This window comes from Salvelinus alpinus, chromosome 9, assembly GCF_045679555.1.
Source record: "Salvelinus alpinus chromosome 9, SLU_Salpinus.1, whole genome shotgun sequence".
NCBI lineage: Eukaryota > Metazoa > Chordata > Actinopteri > Salmoniformes > Salmonidae > Salvelinus > Salvelinus alpinus.
The window spans coordinates 64,004,219-64,030,809 of record NC_092094.1 but is presented as its reverse complement, the minus strand read 5'-3'; the positions used below and the strand labels follow the sequence as shown (position 1 = coordinate 64,030,809).

Sequence of the window (26,591 nt, the reverse complement as noted above, 5' to 3'; positions counted from 1 at the left end):
GTGCCAGTAGCTCCATCACTGACAAGCCCCAAAAGCCAAGCTCTGGAAATCTACAGCATGTTTGAAGCCCATCCAACCAACGAAATGGATGTGAAATCAGTAAAATAGTACCCGGCTTCATTGTAGCCGCCAGGCCGCCATCTGTCCTTGGTCGCACAGGTTGGACAGTTGGACTTAGCAACGGGGGGATGGATCTCAGACAATTCATTACTGTGGAATTCATTACTGTATTCATTAACTGTCCTGTATAGTGGAGATGGATGAAACCATCTGTGATCTGTGACCTAGCACATAACATCCAAGAAAAAAAAAGATACTATCAGCACAAAATCAATGAAGTCAAGAGTGATGGGAAAAAAAAATGTAGAACTTAATGTTATAATGGGTAGGAATTCAAACATGTCTGCCTCTTTTGTTGAATCAGAGGATATATTTATTATGAAGCCATGTGGCACTGCAAATTGATTTAATTACTATTTCACAGGCAAAGTGAACAAGTTGAGAAATGCAATGAGTACAACTGATGGCTCACTGTCATATACATTTATAAAAGATTGTATCATGAATGAGAGGCATTGCAAGTTTTAATTTCCCCAATTAGAAAGAGAAGAGGTTGAACGGCAAATTACTTAGAGTTACAGCCAACGACCTGGCTGTCTGACCCTGCTGGGACACCTGTCGCCATCTAATCCTGCTAAGACATGATGAGCATAGTGCTGTGTACTGACTGCACCACGGCAGTGTTGCCTGTAGAGCTGTTTATACCGTGTCAGTAAGGAATTAACTAGGGAAACTGACAGATCAATAACATTACATTGCTATACTGACTAAGAAAAACTAACGTTGTGCTGTCAAAAAACAGTGGTTTCATCCTTTGATTCGGGTCTAGTGTGATTGAGGCAGAAATAACAGCCAAAGTTAGTGAGGTAGCTAGCTAACGTTAGCCAACTTTTGGCTAGCTCTGATGGTACATCAACTGGCGAAAACCAGCCAAGTTAATTAACTTCTGTTGAAACAGGATAAAAAGGCTACAAAATATTTACATACACAACAGCTGTTAGATACTGCTACTGGACAGATAGCTAGAGGCTAGAGCTGAACTGGCTGTGGTAGCGACTAGCTACCTAGCTAGTTAATTCACATCTGACAGAACTTCAGTCGAGAGAGACTGAAACATTAGTTAACATTACATGTCAGATATCAGTTACACTACTAGCTTACCACTGCGAATTAATATAATTTCTTCTGTTAAGTCAAACCGCAGTTACATCAGTCAAATAAAGAGTAGCCAGTTTCTGCTCTGCTTGCTTTTACAGCTCGGAGAAAAAGCACAACACACAGACAACAGCTGCCTCTGTTCGCACGCTCTGTGGTGTCTGCACGGTCCTAAATCTAGCCGGCTGAAACCACTAAACAGCCTACCCGACCACTCTGAGGTGTCTGCATGGTCCTAAAACACAAAAATGCCGCTTTTGTATCACGGTGCAATATTAAAACTGGGGGACGACCACAAAAATGCTATTTCAGAATGTGTGTGGGGGAGGGGGGGAGTCATGTACCCCCTGTCCCCAGTGAAAGTTTCCAGCATGCATACAGAGAAGAACATTATACGAGTATGTATATCCACTTGCTAAATGTTTGTAATGTCTTAATGTAAATGTAATTATTTGTAATCAAATCAAATTTTATTTGTCACATGCGCCGAATACAACAGGTGTAGTAGACCTTACTGTGAAATGCTTACTTACAAGCCCTTAACCAACAATGTAGTTCAAGAAAAAGAGTTAAGAAAGTATTTACTAAATAAGCTAAAGTAAAAAAATATATAAAAAGTAACACAATAAGTTACAAACAATGCAAAAATTCACACAAAATAGCACAGTTAGGAGCCCGTAAAATGGCAGCCTTTGGTGGCAGTCTTTTAAGTTCGGTATTGGACCCCAGGAAGATTAGCTGATGTTATGGCATCAGCTAATGGGTATCCTAATTAAAATTCTAATTAAAATCCCACAATAAAACATTGCATCCCCCAGTAATACATCCCCCAACTCCACCATCCATTGTGTCAAATTAATGTATCCCTTTCCCATTCACTCACTCAAATATGTAGAGTAATAAAAGATTATCACACGGATTCATTAAGACTCTCCCCCCACGTCTTTTCCAGTTCTCTCTTGTTTTTAGTGTAAATGTTTGATTCCCTGAGGGGCTGGTACTGCAGTAGAGCACATCTGATGATTTCCCCTATGGCCATTTCCCCCAATGGGGAGCTCCTCTTCACTCGGTGTGATTGAACTCATTTGCACATATAAAGACTTCGACAGAACAGCGCACCGCCGCCGCTGCCTACAGAAGCCTAGAGTCTGAGAGTGCTTGACTGAGCCCTGCCGCTCCGGCAAAGGAAAGGTGGTTACAGAAAGGCAGTTAAGTGGAAGTCTAAAAAGTGGAGGCTTTGCAGGAGCAGTAGAAATAGAAATGCTAGACCATGGCAACTTGACTGGTACAGTTGTGGGTACACTCAATATGGCCGCCTGTCCACCCATTACGGAACGTTCACTTAAATGAGTGTATGTTCTAGTAATTCTAATTCTATGCTCAGACCACAGCAATTTGACTGATACGCTCAATATGGCCACTGTTCCACCCATCACAGAATGTCGACTTGAATGGTAATGTCCGTTATAGTCTTTCTAATTTGCTGGCACAGACAACGCAGTACATAAGTAAATTGGGTCTGGGGATAGTGCGGTGATGATCTCACCTGAGGTCGAGGGTGGCCTGAGACCAGACATGCTAGCTCCAGGGTCTCTCCCTCCCGGATGGTGTAGACGCGCTCGGTGTAGCGCTCCTCCTCGATGTTGCATGCGTGGCCAGAGTGGATTATTCGGACTGTAGGAGGTGCTGTGGAGGAAGAAAAGATCAAAGAACTTAACTTCAGGAGCATGTTCAATAGGGGTGTAACAGTACACATATTCGTACCGAACTGTTCAAACCCTCCTCTAACCCGGACAACGCTGGGCAAATTTTGCGCCTTCCTATGGAACTCTCAGTCACGGCCGGTTGTGACACAGCCTGGGATCGAACCCGGGTCTGTAGTGACGCCTCAAGCACTGTAATGCTGTGCCTTAGACCACTGCGCCACTTGGGATGCCAGAATTTAGTGCAACTAACATTTAAAAAAATACTGAATACTGAATATTATGGCAAATGTCCTTAAAATGTATAATTTATAGCTTAACTTAACATCGTTTGAGTTATTTTCACTTCCTTTTTGAATGTCGATTACATTTATTTTTTTTTTATTGTATTTTTGTTTTGCATTTTATTGAGTCCATTGAAACACCATCACGAGCAGATCATTCTTGAGTTCATAAAATACATTTACATTTACATTTAAGTCATTTAGCAGACGCTCTTATCCAGAGCGACTTACAAATTGGTGCATTCACCTTATGATATCCAGTGGAACAACCACTTTACAATAGTGCATCTAACTCTTTTAAGGGGGGGGGGGTTAGAAGGATTACTTTATCCTATCCTAGGTATTCCTTATAAACAAATAAACAATACAAGGTACAACCTGCCAGCTACAGTGCCAGTGCAGCTTCAAGTTCATATACTGTATCTTGCATTGTCTTCATCAGTAGTTCGTCATAAGAGTTCATCGTCATCATCATCATCAAGATTGAATGACACCTGGTTATCTACAATACATGATTCCACTAATTCCTATGTACATCATTGACCATCATCAACAGCACTTAGTTGCTCTCGGCATCCTAAACCGCCTCCCAGAGGGGAGCATCTCAAGCTCTGGGAATAGTGGATGAGGGGGGTCATTAGCAAGTCAGCGCTTTCCTCTGACTGCTCAGCACATACCCTGAGCTAGCTACCTTTGAGGTTTATCAACTATCTTGCTGCCCATATTTACTACCCTGGACAGTTTTGTCCTGTTCTTGGAACTCAGGTTGCCGTATATGTGGTCATATTGAAGCAAAGAACACTTTCAATCAGGCTTTTGTAGACCATGTGAAGAATGTGATGGCTGACACCAAAGGTGTTGAGCTTCCTGAGCAGGTAAAAACGCTGCATAGTCAGTGTGCACTTACAAATTCTGAGAGTTATCTAAAAACGAGACCAAGTATTTAACACTGTCTTCTAAATCAACATGTTGACCACTGAGAGTGACAAGTTGGAATAGGAAGATGTTCCTTTTGCTGCAAATTATCATCTACTTTTTTATTTTAAGCAACATTCATATTGCCACACTATATACAGTACCAGTCAAAAGTTTGGACACACCTACTCATTCAAGGGTTTTTCTTTATTTTGACTATTTTCTACATGGTAGAATAATAGTGAAGACATCAAAACTATGAAATAAAACATATGGAATCATGTAGTAACCAAAAAGTGTTAAACAAATCAAAATATATTTTATATTTAAGATTCTTCAAAGTAGCCACCCTTTGCCTTGATGACAGCCTTGCACACTCTTGGCTTTCTCTCAACCAGCTTCATGAGGTAGTCACCTGGAATGCATTTCAATTAACAGATGTGCCTTGTTAAAAGTTAATTTATGGCATTTCTTTCTCTCTTAATGTGTTTGAGCCAATCAGTTGTGAGGTGACAAGGTAGACAGAAGATATCCCTATTTGGTAAATATTATGGCACGAACAGCTCAACTGGCAAGAATCGGCTCAAATCGGTCTTATGTAGCAACATTTGAAATGGTTTATTTTATTTTTTACATTGGATAAAAGTAGAGACTTAGAGCTACAAAATGGTATATCATACACTGTGTCATGACGTTGGCCTGTGGGTAAGGTTTATGACCCCCCCATAAATACCTTTCTCCCTTTCCTCTCTTGACTCTACTGAAGGACTCTTGAAAAGCCTTTGTTAAACATAGAGAGTCGGGGAACATCAAAAGGTGGGGGGAAAGGAACCGTATTTCGGTAATCCAACCAGTTGAAAATATGCGTTGGTACTTAATGAATATGATGTCAGTTCGGTTGTCATCTGAGACATTCTTATTAATGATATGATGACATAAACTGTATTGTGGAATGTCTACACATTATAGTTATCAGATTCACATGGAATGGTTGTGCAATTTAAATGTTTAAATATGAAACTATTTGTGAAAAGATTAAATGTAATTTTAGCTTCCAAATGAGAGAATTGGGTTTTCATAAGGTTAGAGCTCTGCTCAATCAGTGGCCCGCCCCTGTGAAGAGACATTGGTTATAAACTATGAAACACACCCTTCTCTCCCTCCACTATATAAGCCCTTCACGAAAATGTAACCTCCTGTTCTGGGTACATTAGGGCGACGGTCCGATGTCAGAAGGATTCAGATAATAAGCTGTTCCGAGTACGCGAGGCCTGCAGCCTCACGTTAAAAGGACTCAGATAATGACAACTACAGAACTAAGCCAACCTCAGCGTGAGCTTTGGTTGCGAATGGTATGAACTTTGAACTCTTATTCACTACAGAAGGATACCTCCTAGCCATTGAGTTAGCAGCGGCTGCTGTAAACGTGGGCTAGGAAAGGACGGACAAAGGATCTCTTCTAACAAACAACACAACACTGCCAAGTATCATTTTTACCACCACTCTTAAAGGGACAAGGAGACACTCTTAAAGGGACAAGGAAAATCTCTGTTGGGCAACACGGCCAGCATCTACAACCAACCTACCGAAGCGCAGCTCAGAGTAAATATGTATTGCATTTTCCTTTTTCAAATGGGCGGTTATTTAGAATGCATAAGATTCTGTATTTACGATAACATAGCTTCTCCCTTTGATCTTCAGTCCTCCCGCGCTTTCATTCAAGCCCAACCCCCTCTCTTTGTGTAACCAGCCGTCATACAGGTTCCGTCCCCCAGGGACGTGTTCTTGTGGACATAATTAGTAATCAATGTATGATCCATTCTGTGTATATGTAATTCTGTGTGATTAGTTAGGTATTTAGTAAATAAATAACTAAACCAAAGTTTGTATTGCTGATTCAACTTGTTAGCCAGGGTTCGTGAAGATAACCAAGAATTTACGATGTTCAGATGAGACTGAAATAAGGTGACGATTAACATTGACTGCTATTGATGTAAAATATTACTAGGTCTTTAAGAGTTTATTCGGAAAATAACAGCTCTATAAACACTCTTTCATGGTGCCCCAACTTTCTAGTTAATTACATTTACATGATTAGCTTAATCAGGTAATATTAATTACAGAGAAAGGATTTTATAGAATAGCATGTAATATCACTTAATCTGGCATAGCCAAAGACACGACAACTGCATTTTTGAGGAACAATGGGAAAGTAATTCTGTTTTGAAAGTTGATAAACTTGTAAACTCACTTTTGAGAAAAGAGCCTTTGAATGTTTTGGTATCTACTGGAGAGTGCTCCTTTGTCTACACCCATTCAGTATTGTTCACACCCTCTTAAGCCAGCTCCACCCATCTCTTTAAGGATTCACATGTGAGGTCATGTTCTAAACGGTGAGTAGTGTAGTAAAGATTAAGGTAAAATTCCAGGTAAACAGAAAGTGTCCAGATACAAATATTTTATAGATATAAATATTAATGACACTTACCCAGTCACACTTGTCTAAATGTATGGGTCATGTGAAAGAAATGCTATAACCCCTAGCCACATCCATTGTTGGAAAAATTACTAAATTGTCATACTTGAGTTAAAGTATAAATAATTTCAAATTCCTTACCAGACGGCACAATTAAAAAAAATTTTTATTGACGGATAGCCAGGGGCACAATCCAACACTCAAACATAATTTACAAACGAAGCATTTGTGTTTAGTGAGTCTGCCAGATCAGATGCATCTTATCTTATCTTGATAAGTGTGTGAAATGGACAATTTTCTATTCAAAATGTAACGCGTACTTTTGGGTGTCAGGGAAAATGTATACATTATTTTCTTTTGGAATGTAGTGAAGTAAAAGTAAAAGTTGCCAACAATATAAATAGTAAAGTAATGTACAGATACCCCCCCAAAAATACTTAATTAGTACTTTAAAGTACTTTACACCACTGGCCAAATGCCTTCACACCAGTACATTAGCATACTTTATATACTGTTACACATGCACTTATCACATAGTATTCCATATTATAAGCATTTCGCTAAACTCGCAATAACATCTGCTAACCATGTGTACGTGACCAATAAAATGTGATTTGATTTGACATAAGTTAAAGCCATGCAACCTGAGTTGAAACCTGAGTGAGGTGCACATGCACAGTACATAAACAGATGCATGTGGTAGACACGTGATACGGTCACATGATATTGTTGTGGTATGTCACAAAATCATGTAACGACCACAGATATCAATATTGATTTTATATATCAATATTTTGCTAAGTCTTGCTAAGTGGATGTGTCTCTACAGAAGGTGTAAACGGTACAGTCAAATGGTTATTTGCATAGTAGCAAAATCAGAAAGTGTCAATATGAATAAAATAGTACAGTATGCACAAGAACAATATCAATAATAGACGAGGTAGTTATATGCATACAATCAGGGGTAAAGTGGCTCAGCAGCAGGATAAAAAACAAATAGTAGCAGCAATGTATGGCATGTCTGTTAGGAGAGAGGCTGTTTCTTTCCTGCCCTTGACTTTGGTGATGTCCATAGCCTCTAAGTCCCTCGTCTTCTCAAAAAGATACGTTTGCCTAGCTGTGTCCAGTCCAGGTGGTGCTTGTACAGACAGACCATCTATGGGAGGAAGGATGTCAGCGTTGTGCAGCAGCTAAAACCTGGTCCCGACAGTCCGAACGCTCCTTGGCCAGGCTCCTGAGCATCAAAGCTGTAAAACAGGAAATAACAAAAAAATCTGAAGACATTACAACCCTGCACAACATCAATTCACCTCCCAAGTTTAGATAAGAATAACCTCATACAATGCAATTTCAATTATTTTCACCGTACCATCCTCCAACTAGCTGTGGGATGTTGACCCCTGTCACAGTGCTGTCCTTCACAACACCAAGAATCTCAGACAAACTGTTCACTCTGGTATTTCTGAAGCGCTGGTTGAAGAGGCTGAAGCACCAGTCGGCGGAAAACTTGGTGTGGCCTGTGATCAGGAAGTGAAGGTCCAGACTGTGGTGGAGCTTGTGCATGGTCCGCCAGGCACAATACAAGACCACAACCTTGTTCTTGTTTTGTCCACTGCAGTTATCACAATTCAGGTCCACACGTGTTTCCCCAACTCCGTAGTTGGTAAAGAAATGGTGCATGCAGTTGATGACTGCGCTGCTGCCATTGCTTGCTTGGCCCAGCTCTCTTTTTGATGGGAGGCATTAGACCATTCTCCTTGTATGACTGGTGGAGGAGAGTCAGGCGTGTTCTACTGATGCGAAAGACAAATTCCAGATACAAATATTTTAGCATTATTATACAATAGATGAGAAGTGGCATTCTGAGATAACATCACTACACACAGTTCATACACGTAATGTTAGCTAGCTAGCCAGCCATCTAATGTCAGCAGGCTAGCTAACAGCAAGCTTTAACTTGTTAGACAAACCGATTGTTATAGCTAGCTAAAGTTAACCAAATAGGTTCAATGTTAGCTAGTTAACATTAGGCTATATCTAGCAATGTGAAATTATATTCTGAGAAGACATCACTAATGTTACACACACTTCATACGCGTAGGTTTATGTTAGCTAGTAAGCCAGCCATCTAACCTCAGCTAACGTTTAACTTGGGATCTTTTGTTTAGACATGTCACATTAACGTTAGCTAGCTAAAAAAGGAACTATAATCCCAATACATAGAGTAACGTTACTAGCAATACAAACCGATTGTCATAGCTAGCTAAAGTTAACCAAATAGGTTCAATGTTAGCTAGCAAGCCAGCCATCGAACTCCAGCTGGCTAGCTAACAGCAAGCTTTAACTTGCAATGTTAACAACTTTCTGACAAAATTAGAAATGTATACTATCTGAAACTGTAGCTAGATTCTTACCCGTATACATGGATGAAAGCTTCAACAGCAGACTGCAACCCCTTTTATTAAATAAGACGTCCTGTGTCATTTCCATTTAGTTTGCACAGCTTGTTTGGCCCGTTGTGTTCCAATGATTTCAAAACTCGGTCAACTTTTTCTGTGGCAACAACAACACTGTTGATCGCCATTTCTTCCCCATCACTGTCATCAGAAGACTCTACAATGTCTTCTTCAATGAAAAAGTTTGTACCTAAATTAGGAATCTCCTCATTGTCTGATTCATTTTCAGAGTCAGAGAGAGTCAACAGGTATAATAGCATGCGATATTGCCACTCCTATTTGCCACATCTTCAATTTAAGCCTACTAGAGAGCGTGTGCTCTCAGGCCCGGAGGGAAGCTAAAGTCATTCCGCTACCCAAGAATAGTAGAGCCCCCTTTACTGGCTCAAATAGCTGACCAATCAGCCTGTTACCAACCCTTAGTTAACTTCTGCAAAAATTGTGTTTGACCAGATACAATTGTGTTTGATTAGCATGCTTATGGGGAAGCATAGTCAACAAGCACAGCACTTACACAAATGACTGATGGTTGTCTGAGAAAAATTTATAATCAAATTATTGGGGGGCTGTCTTGTTGGACTTTAGTGCAGCTTTTGACATTATTGATTATAGTCTGCTGCTGGAAAAACATATGTGTTATGGCTTTACATCCCCTGCTATAATGTGGATAAAGAGTTACTTGTCTAACTGAACACAGAGGGTGTCCTTTAATGGAAGCCTCTCAAAAATAATCCAGGTAGAATCAGGAATTCCCCAGGGTAGCTGTTTAGTCCCCTTGCTTTTTAAAATGTTTACTAATGACATGCCACTGACTTTGAGTAAAGCCAGAGTGTCTATGTATGCGGATGACTCTCAACACTATACACGTCAGCTACTACAGCGACTGAAATAACTGCAACACTCAACAAAGAGCTGCAGTTAGTTTCAGAGTGGGTGGCAAGGAATAAGTTAGCCCTAAATATTTCTAAAACTAAAAGCATTGTATTTGGAACAAAACACTCACTAAACCCTAAACCTCAACTAAATCTTGTAATAAATAATGTGGACATTGAGCAAGTTGAGATGACTAAACTGCTTGGAGTAACCCTAGATTGTTAACTGTTATGGTCAAAACATATTGATGGAACTCTATTCCACATCAAGTAACTGAAGCAAGCTGTAAAATTAGATTTAAAAAACAGATAAAAAAACACCTTATGGAACAGCGGGGACTGTGAAGCAACACAACCATTGGCACAGACCAGAGGTGGGACCAAGTCATTGTTTTACAAGTCACGAGTAAGTCTCAAGTCTTAGCACTCAAGTCACTAGTCAAGACAGGCAAGTCCGAGTCAAGGCTGAAGTCAAGTCTCAAGTCCTAAACTTTGAGTTTCGAGTCCTAAACAAGTCATAATGTGCTCTATACCAAATGTAATACCATTTCATATTTTTAAGAGTAATAGTATATTAAATTTACGCAAATCATGTTATTACTTTCCAAATAAACTTGATATTTCCATGGAAATACATGGGTAGCCATAAGAAAGACATCCCCCATGTCACGTTCCTGAAAGTTTTCTTTTGTCTTGTATTTATTTAGTTGGTCAGGGCGTGAGTTGGGTGGGTTTGTCTATGTGTGATTTTCTATGTTGGGATGTTTGTGTTCGGCCGGGTATGATTCTCAATCAGAGGCAGCTGTCAATCGTTGTCCCTGATTGAGAATCATACTTAGGCAGCCTGGGTTTCACGTGTGTTTGGTGGGTGTTTGTTTCGGTGCCACACGGGACTGTTGTCGGTTGTACTCATTTTTGTTATTTTGTTTCGTGTTAGTGTTCAGTTTCGTTTTAATAAATGATCATGAGCACTACCCACTCTGCGTGTTGGTCCGATCCATGCTCCTCCTCGTCTGAGGAGGAGAACGACTATGACGACCGTGACACCCCAATAGCGATCGACTATCGCAATCGGGCGATGTAGGCTTGCACACAATCACCCAACCTTAACACACAAACACAGTGTGTGTGGTTACAGTAGTCTAGCACGTCAATGGCTTTAGGAACAGTAGTAACATCAGGCAGGATTTAGGCTACTGTTACGCACGCCTCTGAGAAGAGGGAACGCAACTCCCTGCTACAACTCAACTCTCTGTGAAATGCAAGAGGTATGGACTGTAGGTGCGAGAAAGGACGACAAAGGCAGAATTTACCGTTTACTAGGATTTATTTCCTACACGGTAATATGGGGAAAAGGGGCTGGACGGAACCAAAGCAAAGAAAGTAAATATCAAAGCTTCCCCTCTCCTATCTAACCTGCCTACCCACTACTTATCTAACTTAGCACCACCTGGTTCCCTAACCAAAATACAGGGGGTGGGCCATCCAGGTCTTACCTAGTGTGCCTAGACAATGAATATACTACGGGTATATGTATGCCCGCAGGCCTCTTGCCTCAGCACTCCCTAAGTGCCTTCCCCTTCCCCCCTGGGAACAAATGAAACAGAATAATTATTAACAATTTCAGAAACACAGGACATCAATGAGGCTCTGTCTGACTGAGCAACAAACTCACAGAATATACCAACCACTCCCAGCAACAACGAACACAGTAAATTACTCCAAAGCCATCAGCCTCCTCTCTCAGCAAATATCTCTCAATCAAACTCTCTGCATTCCTCAGCCTTCAATGATCTCACCCTGCCTATCCTCTCTAATGATCTCTCCAAAATATTCAAACTCTCTCTCTAATCCTTTCTCCAAAATATTCAATCTCTCTCTAATCTCTTCTCATGATCTCTCCAAAATATTCAATCTCTCTCTAATCTCTTCTCATGATCTCTCCAAAATATTCAATCTCCCTCTAATCTTTCTCCTACTGAACAGAACACTAGCTTTTATATCTTCAGGTGGCAATGGTGATTAGAGTCAGCTGCTTCTTGACGAGGGGGCGGGGTCAGCTCCAATCATCAATTAGCCTGGTGTTGACCAATCAGCTGCTTGGGGAGTTTTCAGGAATCTATCTCCTGAAACACACACAATCAAATACAAAAGCTACAACACAGAAACTGGGGAACGTAACACTACCAACTGCCGAGCCAGTTGTAGCTCAATCTTGGGTGCAATAATCACGTTCCCGCACTGACTGACTGTGTGGAGGCTCATTGATTTAACGTTACGTTAGCCAACATGCTACACTTACAAAGTTATGAATGATATAGATGTCGGCTATATTTGCCACGACTTACCGTTCTTTGCGCAGCTTCAAATGTCGAACAAAGTTCGAAGTTGCGCCTCCGTCTGTCATTTTCTTCCCGCATGTTTTGCAAGTTGCAATCCGCTTTTTGTTGATACAGCGTAGTCTTTATATCCGAAAATAATAATCTTGGGTATCATCTTTCCAAGGGCTCCATCTGAATTCACCTGCCGACGTTCCTCTGCACTGCCATGTGCAACTTTTTCTCAGCTGGCACAATTTGATTGGCTGCTGTCCGATTCAAACTGTAATCCGTTAAATGAAGAGTTGATGCGCTGCACACTTTTTTTAATAGCATAATTTTTTATATTTGGGCTTGGGGAGGGTATCAAGTCAGTTCGAGTCAAAAGGCTCAAGTCCAAGTTAAGTCACGAGTCATTGGTGTTAAAGTCAAAGTCGAGTTCGTGTTAAAGTCAAAGTCATCATATTTGTGACTCGAGTCCACACCTATGGCACAGACACACACACACACACACACACACACACACACACACACACACACACACACACACACACACACACACACACACACACACACACACACAATACAATAGACATGGATTTAGTACTGTAGATATGTGGTAGTGGTGGAGTAGGGGCCTGAGGGCACAGAGCATGTTGTGAAATCTGTGAATGTATTGGAATGTTTTTAAAATTGTATAAACTGCCTTAACTTTGCTGGACCCCAGGAAGAGTAGCTGCTGCTTTGGCAGCAACTAATGGGGATCCATAATAAATACAAATACAAACATGGCATGATCGTGTCCTCCAGAAAGTAGTCCATCACAACTTTTTCCCACTGACCTTTGACGATAGCTCCTGATAAATTCAGGGCACCAATATTATTGAGAGCAGTAGCAACATATTTGCAGTTCTCCATGGCTAACGTTTTATCTTTAAAAAAAACTGCAGTAGAAAGGATTATCTACGCATAACAAGCAGCTCATTTTATCGACACAAGATGCTAGACCTCAGACCAATCTGAAACCAATCTCTCGGCATGTCCAACCCACTCATTATCTCAGCCAATCATGGCTAGCGAAAAAGTTCCTGTCTTTTTCTTTGGCTAAACCAACTAGGCTCGTAATTTAACAACTTTATTCATATTTACAGATGGAATAAAAGTTTGTTATTAAGGCACATGAAAGTTCACATGTTCAAGAAGGAATTTCTGCCCCCAAAATATTTTTTACGTTCAAACGGCTCTTCAGTGAAGTTGTGACTTGCGACATATGCCTAGTATCGGGTCACAAATAAGCAAAGTGAAACGACAGTCCGTCATCACTTTAAGACATGAAGGTCAGTCAATGCGGAAAATTGAGAACTTTGAACGTTTCTTCAAAGTGCAGTAGCAAAAATAAATCAAGCGCTATGATGAAATTGGCTCTCATGAGGACCGATACAGGAAAGAGTTCTCTCTGCTGCAGAGGATAAGTTCATTAGAGTTTCCAGCCTCAGAAATTGCAGCCATAATAGATACCTCGCAGAGTTCAAGTGACAGACACATCTCAACATCAACTGTTCAGAGGACACTGAAGGAATCAGGCCTTCATGGTCGAATTGCTGTAGAGAAACCACTACTAAAAGGACACCAATAGGAAGAGGAGACTTGCTTGGGCCAAGAAACACGAGCAATGTACATTAGACTGATGAAAATCTGTCTTTTGGTCTGATGAGTACAAATTTGAGACTTTTGGTTCCAACTGCCGTGTCTTTGTGATACGCAGAATAGGTGAACGGATGATCTCCGCGTGAGCGGTTCCCATGGTGAAGCATGGAGGAGGAGCTTGTGCATGGTCTGCCAGGCAATCACCTGACCTCAACTCAATTGAGATGGTTTGGGATGAGTTGGACCGCAGAGTAAAGAAAAAGCAGCCAACAAGTGCTCAGCATATGTGGGAACTCCTTCAAGCATTCCTCGTGAAGCTGGTTGAGAGAATGCCAAGAGTGTGCAAAGCTGTTATCAAGGCAAAAGGTGGCTACTTTGAAGAATATCAAATGTAAATATATATTTTGATTTGTTTAACACTTTTTTAGTTACTACATGATTCCATATGTGTTAGTTATTTCATAGTTTTGATGTCTTCACTATTGTTCTACCTAGTAGAAAATAATACAAATAAAGAAAAACCCTTGAATGAGTAGATGTGTCCAAACTTTTGACTGGTACTGTATACAAAAGTATGAGGACACCCCTTCAAATTAGAAACACCCGTTGCTGACAGGTGTATAAAATTTTGCACACAGCCATGCAATCTCCAAAGGAAAACATGGGCAGTAAAATGGCCTTACTGAAGAGCTCAGTGACTTTCAACGTGGCACCGTCATAGGATGTCACCTTTCCAACAAGTCAGTTCGTAAAATGTCTGCCCTGCTAGAGCTGCCCTGGTCAACTGTAAGTGATGTTATTGTTAAGTGGAAACGTCTGAGAGCATCAACGGCTCCCTACAGCTCTCTGTAGGCCATACAAGCTCATAGAACGGGACGGCTGAGTTCTGAAGTGAATAAAAATGGTCTGTCTTCGTTTGCAACACTCACTACTGAGTTTCGAAGTGCAACTGGAACCAACATCAAGCCTAAGATCAAATTGCGCAATGCCAAGTGTTGGCTGGAGTGGTGAAAAGCTCGCCGCCATTGGACTCTGGAGCAGTGGAAACGTGTTCTCTGGAGTGATGAATCACGCTTCACCGTCTGGCTGTCCAGCGGAGGAATCTGAGTTTGGTGGATGCCAGGAGAACGCTACCTGCCCCAATGTATAGTGCCAACTGTAAAGTTTGGTGAAGGAGGAATAATGGTTTGGGATATGCCCCTTCGTTCCAGTGAAGGGAAATCTTAAAGCTACAGCATCCAATGACATTCTAGATGATTCTGTGCTTCCAACTTTGTGGCAACAGCTTGGGGAAGGCCCTTTCTTGTTTCAGCTTGACATTGCCCCTGTGCACAAAGCGAGATCCATACAGAAATTGTTGGTCGAGATTGGTGTGGAAGAACTTCACTGGCCTGCACAGCCCTGACCTAAACCCCATTGAACACCTTTGGGATGAATTGGAACACCGACTGTGAGCGAGGCCTAATCGCCCAACATCAGTGCCCGACCTCACAGCTCTTGTGGCTGAATGGAAGCAAGTCCCCGCAGCAATGTTCCAACATCTAGTGGAAAGCCTTCTCAGAGGAATGCTGTTACAGCAGCAGAAAAGCAACAAACTCCATATTATTGCTATTGATTTTGGAATGAGATCTTCGACAAGCAGGTGTTCAAATACTTATGGTAATGTAGTGTATGTTTCTCCCTTGCAGGGATGTGTAAGGCTATACATCTAGTGGGGCTGCTGTGGTATAATGCTGTGCTGTTGATTGGAGGGCATTGAGGGAGGCCATGCAGGCCTTCCTGGGAGTAAAGGTGCTCTTCTGCTTTTCTGGGAATATAGTGAGTAACTGCACTGCTCTGGTGAATGCTGGTTGAGGCACATCAGATGGGTGGTATCAGCATGGTGGTTGCGTGCGAGAGACAGCAGAAACAGGGACACACTAGACAGTTTTGAACAGCAGGGCTTGCAGGTCCAGGGCCAATTTAAAATTAACGTTAAACGGGGTTGATGGCACTATTGTTTTAATGAGACCACACACCAGCTGACAAATCATCTCTGGAGGCAACAAGATGAGAAGGCAGCCACATTAATTTGATTTTAGGGGAAATGCAATTGCATGAATAATGAGGAAGATGGATGGCCCTGATCGGCCCTGTGTAGTGGAAAGGGGTCTAATAAGTCTAATTCAGTCTCAGCCTCTCAATCAAATCTCCTCTCCTGCCCTCCCCCTCTCAGTCAGTGTGTCTCAGCTGGCTGTGCTACAGATGCTAGGCCAGGGCAGGGTCAGGCCGGGCAGAGGTCCTGCCAAATTGAACACTGGCCCACCCAATCAGGATGGCTTAAAATATAAATGTTTTAATCAAAAATGAAATCAATTAATTTGACATGGACTATTCATTTGCAGTGTCATGACGTTGCCCTCTTTGGGTACAGCGAGCACCATCCCCCTCTCTCTGTCTGTTACACTCAGGCTGCTGTGGTCAGAGAGGTCGTAAATTCCTGGAGGAGATTATCTCATCATGGCCACAGTATAGAGAGAATGAGTTTCATAGAGAGAACAAAGGAATTTCTTCCACCTCACAGAACTTGAGAACCAAACGACATTTATGTTCTGGAGAAGGTATAAAAGATCGGTGAAGAATCCAGCTACGAACTGGTCCGTTTGGTACAATTTTGTGAAACTCATGGGAGACAATACGGCCACATTACCATAACGCTGTATATACAATAGCCTCAGATATGAGACTTACATCTAATTGTTGTATATGATGAATGAGTTAGGATGATACTGTTTGTGAAATTGTGTAATGTGATTTTGGACTGTTTAATGAAGGAAACTCCAATTCCCTACTAAGTCATTGCCACACCCCCAGGGGCACAGACAAGACCTGGCATCATGAGACAGCCTTTTTCTATGTCCCGAATAAAACCCCCACCTGGGTTTTCTATCCCCAGACCGAGCTTACCTCAATTACGAGATGGCTAAAGGTTGCAGACCAGCTTACCACAAGAGAGCCAAGGTTTGAGTAGAGAACATAAACCTGAGTATAAGCTAAGGTTTAAGTAGATGGCTGAATCTTTTAACCAAACCACGTAGTTAAACTCTTAGACTATCGATACCGACAGAATAAGAACAAGTCTTTGATATTAATTACTAGTCTGCAGCTAGGAATTCGGTATCATTGAACGCGAAGACCGACAACTGCCGAAACATCTATCTATAACGACATGAATGAATGTCACTCTGAACTATCCATTCTAACCACGACAGAGAGAGAGAGACAGAGAGAGGGCGGACAGACTCTCCAACAGAAACAAACTTTTCAACAGAGATCCCGACAACACACTGAGCGTAAAAATATATATTGATTGCAATTGTTCCCGAATGAGTGAGCGTTCATGTGCAAAGGATTAGCATTTCAATTGTTATAATTATCACTCATATCCGGTTTAGCCCACTAGGGCACATCCCCCTATCATTTCAATGTAACCATATCTTGTTTGTTTGTATGCATTTCTGTGAGTACTTAGTTAGTAAATAAATGATTTTAAGACAATTGATGTATGGAGGACTCATAGTGAAGACTGGGTTCGTGCAGATAACCAACAATTTGGAATGAGACGAACGTGAGGTAAAGAAGAATTCATTAATCAGAAGACTAAGTGATCAGATATTAAAATATCTGAAAGTTATATTAGGAAAATTATAACTTGTAATCTGAAAATTTTCCTTGGTGCCCTGACGTCCTAATTAATTACAGTTACATGACTAAGTAGTTTAATCACGTAAAAATAATTACAGAGAATTTTTTATAAAGATTCATCTTCAGTTTAAGAAGAGGACCAGAGGGCGCTATTTACACTTTGGGGGAAAATCGTTCCCAATTTAAACGGCCTCGTACTCAATTCTTGCTCGTACAATATGCATTTTATTATTACTATTGGATAGAAAACACTCTCTAGTTTCTAAAACCGTTTGAATTTTGTCTGTGGGTAAAACAGAACTCTTTTGGCAGCACACTTTCTGACCAGGAAGTGGAAAGTCTGAATTCGATGCTCTGTTTAAGGACCTGCCTATAAATGGGCATGATACGTATGACTATACGTGCACGTCATACACCTTCCCCTAGATGTCAAGAGGAACTGAGAGAAGAAATGAGTTGATTATCTTGGCCTGAGATGGAATGAACCCTCTTGGAATGACGTGTCCTCCATTTTAGGTTTTTTGGAAGGCGCGTGGAGGGACCTGTAATTGCCTTCTGAAAAGCTGTCGTTACGGGCGAATACTATCTCCGGCTTTGATTTTATTTGATACATGTCACAATATCATCGTAAAGTATGTTTTTTCAATATAGTTTTATTCGAATATTGATATTTGTTCGGGACGTTAGGCGTGTTGCGTTGTCTGTGTTTGTTGACGATGGAGAGCTACTTGCCACTTGGCTAGTGCGCTTGCTAATTCAAGAGGGACAAAGGACATTCTAAAACCAAACAACGATTGTTCCAGACAAAGGACCTCTTGTACAACATTCTGATGGAAGCTCATAAAAAGTAGGACTCATTTTATGATTCTATTTCATATATCTGTCGAACTGTGTACTATTAGTTTTGCGCTCAGGTTTTGGTCACTATCTCGCCATAACCTAAGCCTTATGTCGTAAAGAAGTTATTTTTAGAATTCTAACACTGCGATTGCATTAAGAACTAGTGTATCTATCATTTCCTATACAACATGTATTTTTTTGTAATGTTTATGAATAGTTATTTGGTCAGAATAGGTGAGAGTCTAATAGAAATATCCGCACATTCTGGGAAAAAGTGGCTACGTTAGCACAGTGTGTAACCACTGATTTCAGCTCTAAATATGCAAATTTTCGAACAAAACATAAGTGTATGTATAACCTGATGTTATAGGACTGTCATCTGATGGAGCTTATCAAGGTTAGTCAAAAATTATATATCTTTTGCTGGTTTGTTACGATCGCTAACGTGCCTATTGCTATCGCTAACGTGCCTTGATGAATGAATGCGGTAGTGTGGTAGGCTATTGTAGTAAGCTAATATAATGCTATATTGTGTTTTCGCTGTAAAACACTTTAAAAATCTGAAATATTGGCTGGATTCACAAGATCTTTGTCTTTCATTTGCTGTACACCATCGATTTTTCAGAAATGTTTTATGACGAGTATTTAGGTATTGCACGTTGGTGTCTGTAATTACTCTGGCTGCTTCCGTGCTATTTCTGACGGTAGCTGTTATTGTAGCTGCAATGTAAAACTGATTTATAGCTCAAATATGCACATTTTTCAAACAAAACATAGATTTATTGTATAACATGTTATAAGACTGTCATCTGATGAAGTTGTTTCTTGGTTAGTTTGGTTGGTTCTTGGTTAGTTAGGTTGGCTTTGTGCATGCTACCTGTGCTGTGAAAAATGTCTGTCCTTTTTTTGTATTTGGTGGTGAGCTAACATAAATATACGTGGTGTTTTCGCTGTAAAACATTTTTAAAAATCGGACATGTTGGCTGGATTCACAAGATGTGTATCTTTCAAATGCGGTATTGGACTTGTTAATGTGTGAAAGTTGAATATTTCTAAAAAATATATTTTGAATTTCGCGCTCTGCCTTTTCAGTGGAATGTGGGAGGAGTTCGGCCTGCGGAACCCCAGAGCCAGACAGGTTAATGATGACAAAGACACGACAGTAGAGAAGAATCATGATCATGTCAAAGTGGTTCTGGGCATTGTTATGCTATGTGCTAAACAGAACATAGTGGTGGAAAGACAATCACGGATTACAAAGGGAAAACCAGCCGTGTCGTGGACACCGACGTCTTGATCCCAGACAAGTTAAAAACACCTTCTTCGCCTGCATTGAGGATAACACAGTGCCATCGATGTGGCCCGCTCCCGGCCCGTTCGCCGTTGCCGACGTAAGACATTTAAGCGTTTTAACCCTCGCAAGGCTGCTGGCCCAGACGGCATCGCTAGCCGCGTCCTCAGAGCATGTGCAGACCAGCTGGCTGGAGTGTTTACTGACATATTCACCTCTCTCCCTATCCCAGTCTGTTGTCTCCACTTACTTCAAGATGTATACCATTGTTCCTGTACCCAAGAAAGCAAAGGTAACTGAACTAAATTACCAATCGCCCCATAGCACTCACTTCTGTCATCATGAAGTGCTTTGAGAGGCTAGTTAACTTCTCTAGGGTAGGGGGCTGCATTTTCACGTTTGGATGAAAAGCATACCCAAATTCAACTGCCAGTTACTCATCCCCAGGAGATAAGATATGCATATTATTAGTAGATTTGGATAGAAAACACTCTGAAGTTTGTAAAACTGTTTGAATCATGTCTGAGTATAACAGAACTTATTTAGCAGGCGAAACCCCGAGGACAAACCATTCAGATTTCTTTTTTTTGGTGTAATGAAGAAATACGGCCATCTTGAAGTCGAGGCACTCCAGGTGTCCTGGACATGCGCTTCAATCAAACAGAAGGCATGGAACATTTCGTTTTAATCCTGTATTGAACACATATCATCCCGTCTTCAATTTTATTGATTATTAACGTTAAAAAAATACCTAAAGTTGTATTTCAAAAGTAGTTTGACATTTTTTGGCAAAGTTTACAGGTAACCTTTGAGATATTTTGTCGTCACGTTTGAGCAAGTTGGAACCAGTGTTTTTCTGGATCAAACGCGCCAAATAAATGGACATTTTGGATATATATCGACGGAATTAATCGAACAAAAGGACCATTTGTGATGTTTATGGGACATATTGGAGTGCCTTAAAAATAAAGGAGAGCCACACACTCTAGGAGCTCAGATGCAAAAATATTTAATTTACCAAGGTTTCGACAGGCAAGCTGTCTTCAACAGGGTACAATCACAGACACTGCGGGATGACTCGTTTATATATATAGTGTCAAGACACACAGGTGTCTGTAATCATGGCCAAGAGTGGCCTAATATCATTGGTTAATTTCTCAAATATTAAAATGGCATAGAAAGAGCAGCATACAATAAATACAAATGGATAGCATACGATCATAGACTCACTTAAGACCAAACAAGCCTACAAACAACCACAATGGCAAAGTCACAACAATCACAACAATCACAAGAATGGCTTCAGATCAAAGTCCACGTTAAGACCGAAGGGAGCAAGGGTCTTTAAGTTAAAGATCCAAGCAGCCTCTCGTTTTAACAATAAATTATCAAGGTCACCCCCTCTCCTAGGGAGGGTGACATGTTCGATGCCAATATAACGCAGAGATGAAATCGAGTGGCTTGCCTCCAAAAAGTGGGCCGCAGCTGGGTAGGTCAAGTTTTGGCACCTAATGGTGCTACGATGCTCTGAGATACGTACTTTTAATTCACGCTTTGTTTTACCCACATAATTTTTACCACAAGGACAAGTTATAAGATAAATAACTGCTTTAGTGGAGCACGTAATAACACCTTTGATTGGGATCGATTTCCCTGTTTGTGGGTGTTTGAAGGATCTGCATTTATAAGTGCCATTGCATTGAGCACAGCCATTACACTTATAATTTCCATCCAGTAGGGGCGCAAATAGACGTTGTTCAGGAATATCTTGGGGTGGTAAATCAGAGTGTACCAATTGGTCTCTGAGATTTCTGCCCCGCGAAAATACGACCAAGGGGAGGTCCGAAAACACATTACCGAGACTATCATCGGATTTTAGAATGTGCCAATGTTTGTGAACGATTCCCTTAATTTGTTCAGAGCGCTTTGAATATATATTGGAGTGCCAACAACAGAAGCTCGTCAAAGGTAAGGCATGAATTATATTTTTATTTCTGAGTTTTGTGTCGTGCCTGCAGGGTTGAAATGTTTTCTCTCTTTTGTTCACTATGGTGCTATGCTCAGATAATAGCATCGTATGCTTTTGCTGAAAAGCCTATTTGAATTCTGACACGTTGGCTGGATTCACAACCAGTGTAGCTTTAATATGGTATCTTTCATGTGTGATTTAATGAAAGTTTGATTTTATAGTAATTTTCATTAATTTTAATTTGTCACTCTGCATTTTCTCAGGCTTTTTGCCAAGTGATACAGTAGCGCCTTGCCTAAACTCCGATTTTTGGATATAAATATGAACTTTACCGAACAAAAAATACATGTATTGTGTAACATGAAGTCCTATGAGTGTTATCTGATGAAGATTATCAAAGGTTAGTGATTAATTTTATCTCTATTTCTGCTTTTTGTTACTGCTCTCTTTAGCTGGAAAAATGGCGTTCTTTTTCTGGCTCATACCTAACATAATCGTTTGGTGTGCTTTCGTCGTAAAACCTTTTTGAAATCGGACACTTTGGCTGGATTTACAACAAGTGTAGCTTTAAAATGGTGTAAAATACTTGTATGCTTGAAGAATTTAAAATTATGGGATTTCTGTTGTTTTGAATTTGGCGTCCTGCAGTTTCACTGGCTGTTGACGAGGTGGGACGCTACCGTCCCACATACCCTAGAGAGGTTAAGGATCATATCACCTCTACCTTACCTGACACCCTAGACCCACTTAAATTTTCTTACCGCCCCAATAGATCCACAGACGATGCAATCGCCATTGCACTGCACACTGCTCTATCCCACCTGGACAAGAGGAATACCTATGTAAGAATGCTGTTCATTGACTATAGCTCAGCTTTCAACACCATAGTACCCTCCAAGCTTGGAGCCCTGGGTCTGAACCCCGCCCTGTGCAACTGGGTCCTGGACATCCTGACGGGCCGCCCCCAGGTGGTGAGGGTAAGAAACAACCACTCCACTTCACTGATCCTCAACACAGGGGCCCCACAAGGGAGTGTGCTCAGCCCCCTCCTGTACTCCCTGTTCCCCCATGACTGCGTGGCCACACACGCCTCCAACTCAAACATAGTAGGCCTGATTACCAACAATGATGAGACAGCCTACTGGGAGGAGGTGAGTGGCCCTGGCGGAGTAGTGCCAGGAAAATAACCTTTCCCTTAACGTCAACAAAACGAAGGAGCTAATCGTGGACATGAGGAAAAAGCAGGGGGAGTACACCCCTAACCACATTGACGGGACCGCAGTAGAGAAGGTGGAAAGCTTCAAGTTCCACGGCGTACACATCACTGACGATCTGAAATGGTACACCCACACAGACAGTGTGATGAAGAAGGCGCAACACTTTTACAGATGCACAATTGAGAGCATCCTCTTGGGCTGTATCACCGCCTGGAATGGCAACTGCTAAATATGTGTATGTGACCAATACAATTTGATTTGATGATTTGATTTGTTAAATAATGCAATGTGATTGCACACATTTCAACTTAAATATGATAGGCAGTGTTGTCGTGGAGGTTATACACAGGTATACGCCACCCATTTTCTTTCAGTGGGCATTGCGTATTCCCACTGATGCATATCAAAGTAGTGTAGTGTAATTGCCATATCAATTATGTAGTACAATAGCAAAATCAGGCAAGTAGCCTACACAAAAACAAATCACGTGAAATATTTGGCAATATGGGTTTGAAAAGTGTTCGTGTGAAACCATAGCATACTGTAGGCCTATACTATTCAGCACCACATGGGTAGGTAATTACTCACTGGCTGAGTCTGCGAAAGTCGGATCAAAGATTTCAGCACCGGACAGCTCCGCACTCCACTCTGTTCTCCGACTTCTAATATTCGCATTCACAACGAGAATTGTGCATTTATTCCCATGTCTAATGAGTTCTACAGTTTAGCCTAGTCTCTTTATTTTGCTTCTCGATAGAAGAGCTTTAGGGACAGGCTATAAATGAAATAGCCTCAAAGAAATCATGTGGCAAAGACTACAGCCTAGAGAAGTTATACAAGAATAGTAATATTAGGGTATAAATGTGTGGAGACCATGGTGTAAGGAATTGAATGTAGCCTAGGCCTTTTTTGTAACCCATAAATCTCCGTTAGCAAAACGCACAATACAGCGATGAATCAGCAGTGACTAGAATCCAAGCCTTCAGCTCCTGTGAAGTGTAGAACCTCCTTGAGTATCCCGTTTTAATGTAACGCACCGCCACAGAAATATGTTCCTTTTCTTACCGCCGTGTTTATCTGACCCCTTAGCCTAACATATCAGCCATAAGGGCTAGGCCTATTATTTCATTATTGATATCATGGTGAATGTATTTCACATTGCCATGATTGTGGGCCATTCAGAGTAGCCTAAATCTCATATACTTTTTCACACAGGATGCTTTTTATTCACCAGGCAGGCCATTTGGGATATACCCACTTCTCCATGCACCACTGATGTCTGGGTATTTATGTATTTTTGCTGGAAAATGTTGACCCAGTCAATTACTGCCTACGCCTCTGCTGTGCTGTCAGTGTCACTCCTGTCCTGTTTCTCCGGTGATATTTCTTGGCATCTGACCCGGATGGTACCCTTCGAGTACACTGTACCCTTCAATCATTCATGTATATGGTTTATTTGATCTAAACTAGGTAACTTAGGAACTGTCCATACTGTGATTCCACAGTCCATTTCATGTAGGCCTATAAATTGCTTACAAAGTGTCCCCAGATAAATTGGACATGTGCCTACTTAAGTACTTTGTTACCTTTGAGTGCTGCAAGCAATGGCATGAAAACCCAATAAGATATATCAAAATATATTTGGACAAATCAACTCTACAAGGGTGATAAATACATGTAAAAATAAATGTGTATGTAGTTAAATATTTTTTGGGTTCTTATGTAGGCCTACCCTTTAATTTAAACATGTTGCGCTGAGAGAAGATGGGCGTATAGGCCAATGACCGTTGTTGTTTGATCCCACCGCTCCTTTCTCCTTTGTGCTGCATCAGTGTTACCACGGGCTAGTCATACACATTCACAGCATCGTTTAGTGGGCGGGCTATGCAAAAACAAACAAGTGGCCGATACAAGTTTCTGACAACTTTGTCTGGAGGTAAACTGAATTTGTATGTAGAAACATTTCAATAATTTGTTCGCTTTATACAACTTTTTATAGACTGGGTGGTTCGAGCCCTGAATGCTGATTGTCTGAAAGCCATGGTATATGAGACAATATACTACAGGTATGACAAAACATGTCGTTTTACTGTTCTAATTACGTTGGTAACCAGTTTATAATAGCAATAAGGCACCCCGGGGGTTTGTGGTATATGGCCAAAATACCACGTCTGGCCATGCAGCCAGCTTCAACAACTAGCTTAGCATGGCAAGTTAGCTAGCATGATGTTGTAGCTATGATGGGTAGCTAGCATCAGTAGCTCATTAGCTAGCTAGCTTGCTTGCTTGCCACAAGTTCAAGAGTCATTTTAGCAGGCTGGGTACCAGGTAATTACCCACTGGGCAAAAACTGGTTGAATGAACATTGTTTCCACGTCATGACGTTGAATCAATGTGGAAAACGGATATGATTTGCAAAAAGTAATCTACATAAGGGAATGTGCTTTTTTCACCCAACTTTTAACCTAAATCCAATATCATGGTGCCCTTTTTAGTTGATTTCATGTTGAATTCACGTTAGTTGACAACTAAACCAAATGTAAATAAAAAATTGACGTTGAACTGATGTCTGTGCCCAGTGGGTAGTTAATGTTTGTAACGTTAACGTAACATTAAAAGGGGTACTAGCTAGCTAACTTTACCCATATTCCCTCTAACAGAGCTTGCTGCAACGAAGCAACATTACACCAGGCATGTTTTGAGAAATGTAAACTAAGCTGACTAGCTAGCTAGCTATTTTTAGATATTGTGATTTGTTTGGCTTAAAAAACAACGGAGGTAAATGATTAACATTGAAGGACAATTCCACAGTTTTTGACAAGTGGTTCCTCAATCACTCAGAGTTAGCTAGCTAATTCCTCAAAACAGTTAGCTACAGTATTTGAATGTTCTGTATTTGAAGTGTATTGTTTTTAAACAATGCACAAACAAAAATGAACCGTTGCACCTCAAATGTTGAATAGTAGCTCTACTGAGACCCTTGTTCCCTTTTTGAATAAAGTTGTTTATTCCAACAACTTATAGAGTTCGCTAGCTTGTAGTCCTAAAAAACGGCAATGAGTTACCTCTGGTTCGTTCAGCCATTCCTATGGGGAAAATGAATGGGGAAATAATTATTTTGACATTAAGTAAGCAGAGAGGAAGTGTTTAATAATATTTTGGCTGAACCCCCCCCCCCCCCCCGTCATAATGGGAAAAGGAAAGGGGATACCCAGTCAGTTGAACAACTGAATGCATTCAACTGAAATGTGCCTTCTGCATTTAACCCAACCCCTCTGAATCTGAGAGGTCCACATCATCAGCCCCTAGGATGCCCGCAACCACAGTAAATTGAAATGGAATTGTATTTAACTTCGGGTTTCCCATGGACTGTTTTTGTGCATTCCAATATAATTGAAAGCAACGCTAGTGTATGTAAACACACCCACGTTGCTAAAAGCACCTATCTTGCGACCATTGACATTTCTGTTATTGTAATACTTCAAAATTACTCTCAGACTCTGGATTGGGCCTTTAGCTTGAAAATGTTCCTGAAATGTTTTCCTTCTTTTGCAGACAAACAATAATTTCATATCTCCAATTCACAGAGTCGCCCCGACCATGCTACGGAAGTGTAAACTCTGCTATTTCTCCTGCCATTGATTAGGCAATCTTCTCAACCATTACCGATTAAAGCCAGACTCAGTCAGTATTTTTTATTTTTT

At 40.9% G+C, this 26,591-nt stretch overlaps 1 protein-coding gene across 1 annotated transcript in view; it reads right to left on the bottom strand.

The window, feature by feature from the left end:
- The window catches only part of LOC139530459 (MAM domain-containing glycosylphosphatidylinositol anchor protein 2-like), a 240,088-nt gene that overhangs the window by 158,359 nt on the left and 55,138 nt on the right, over positions 1 to 26,591 (bottom strand). Inside the window, exon 3 of the mRNA XM_071326910.1 lies at positions 2,762 to 2,901. Coding sequence (XP_071183011.1) covers positions 2,762 to 2,901 — 140 coding nt within the window. The remainder of the gene's footprint in view (positions 1 to 2,761; positions 2,902 to 26,591) is intronic.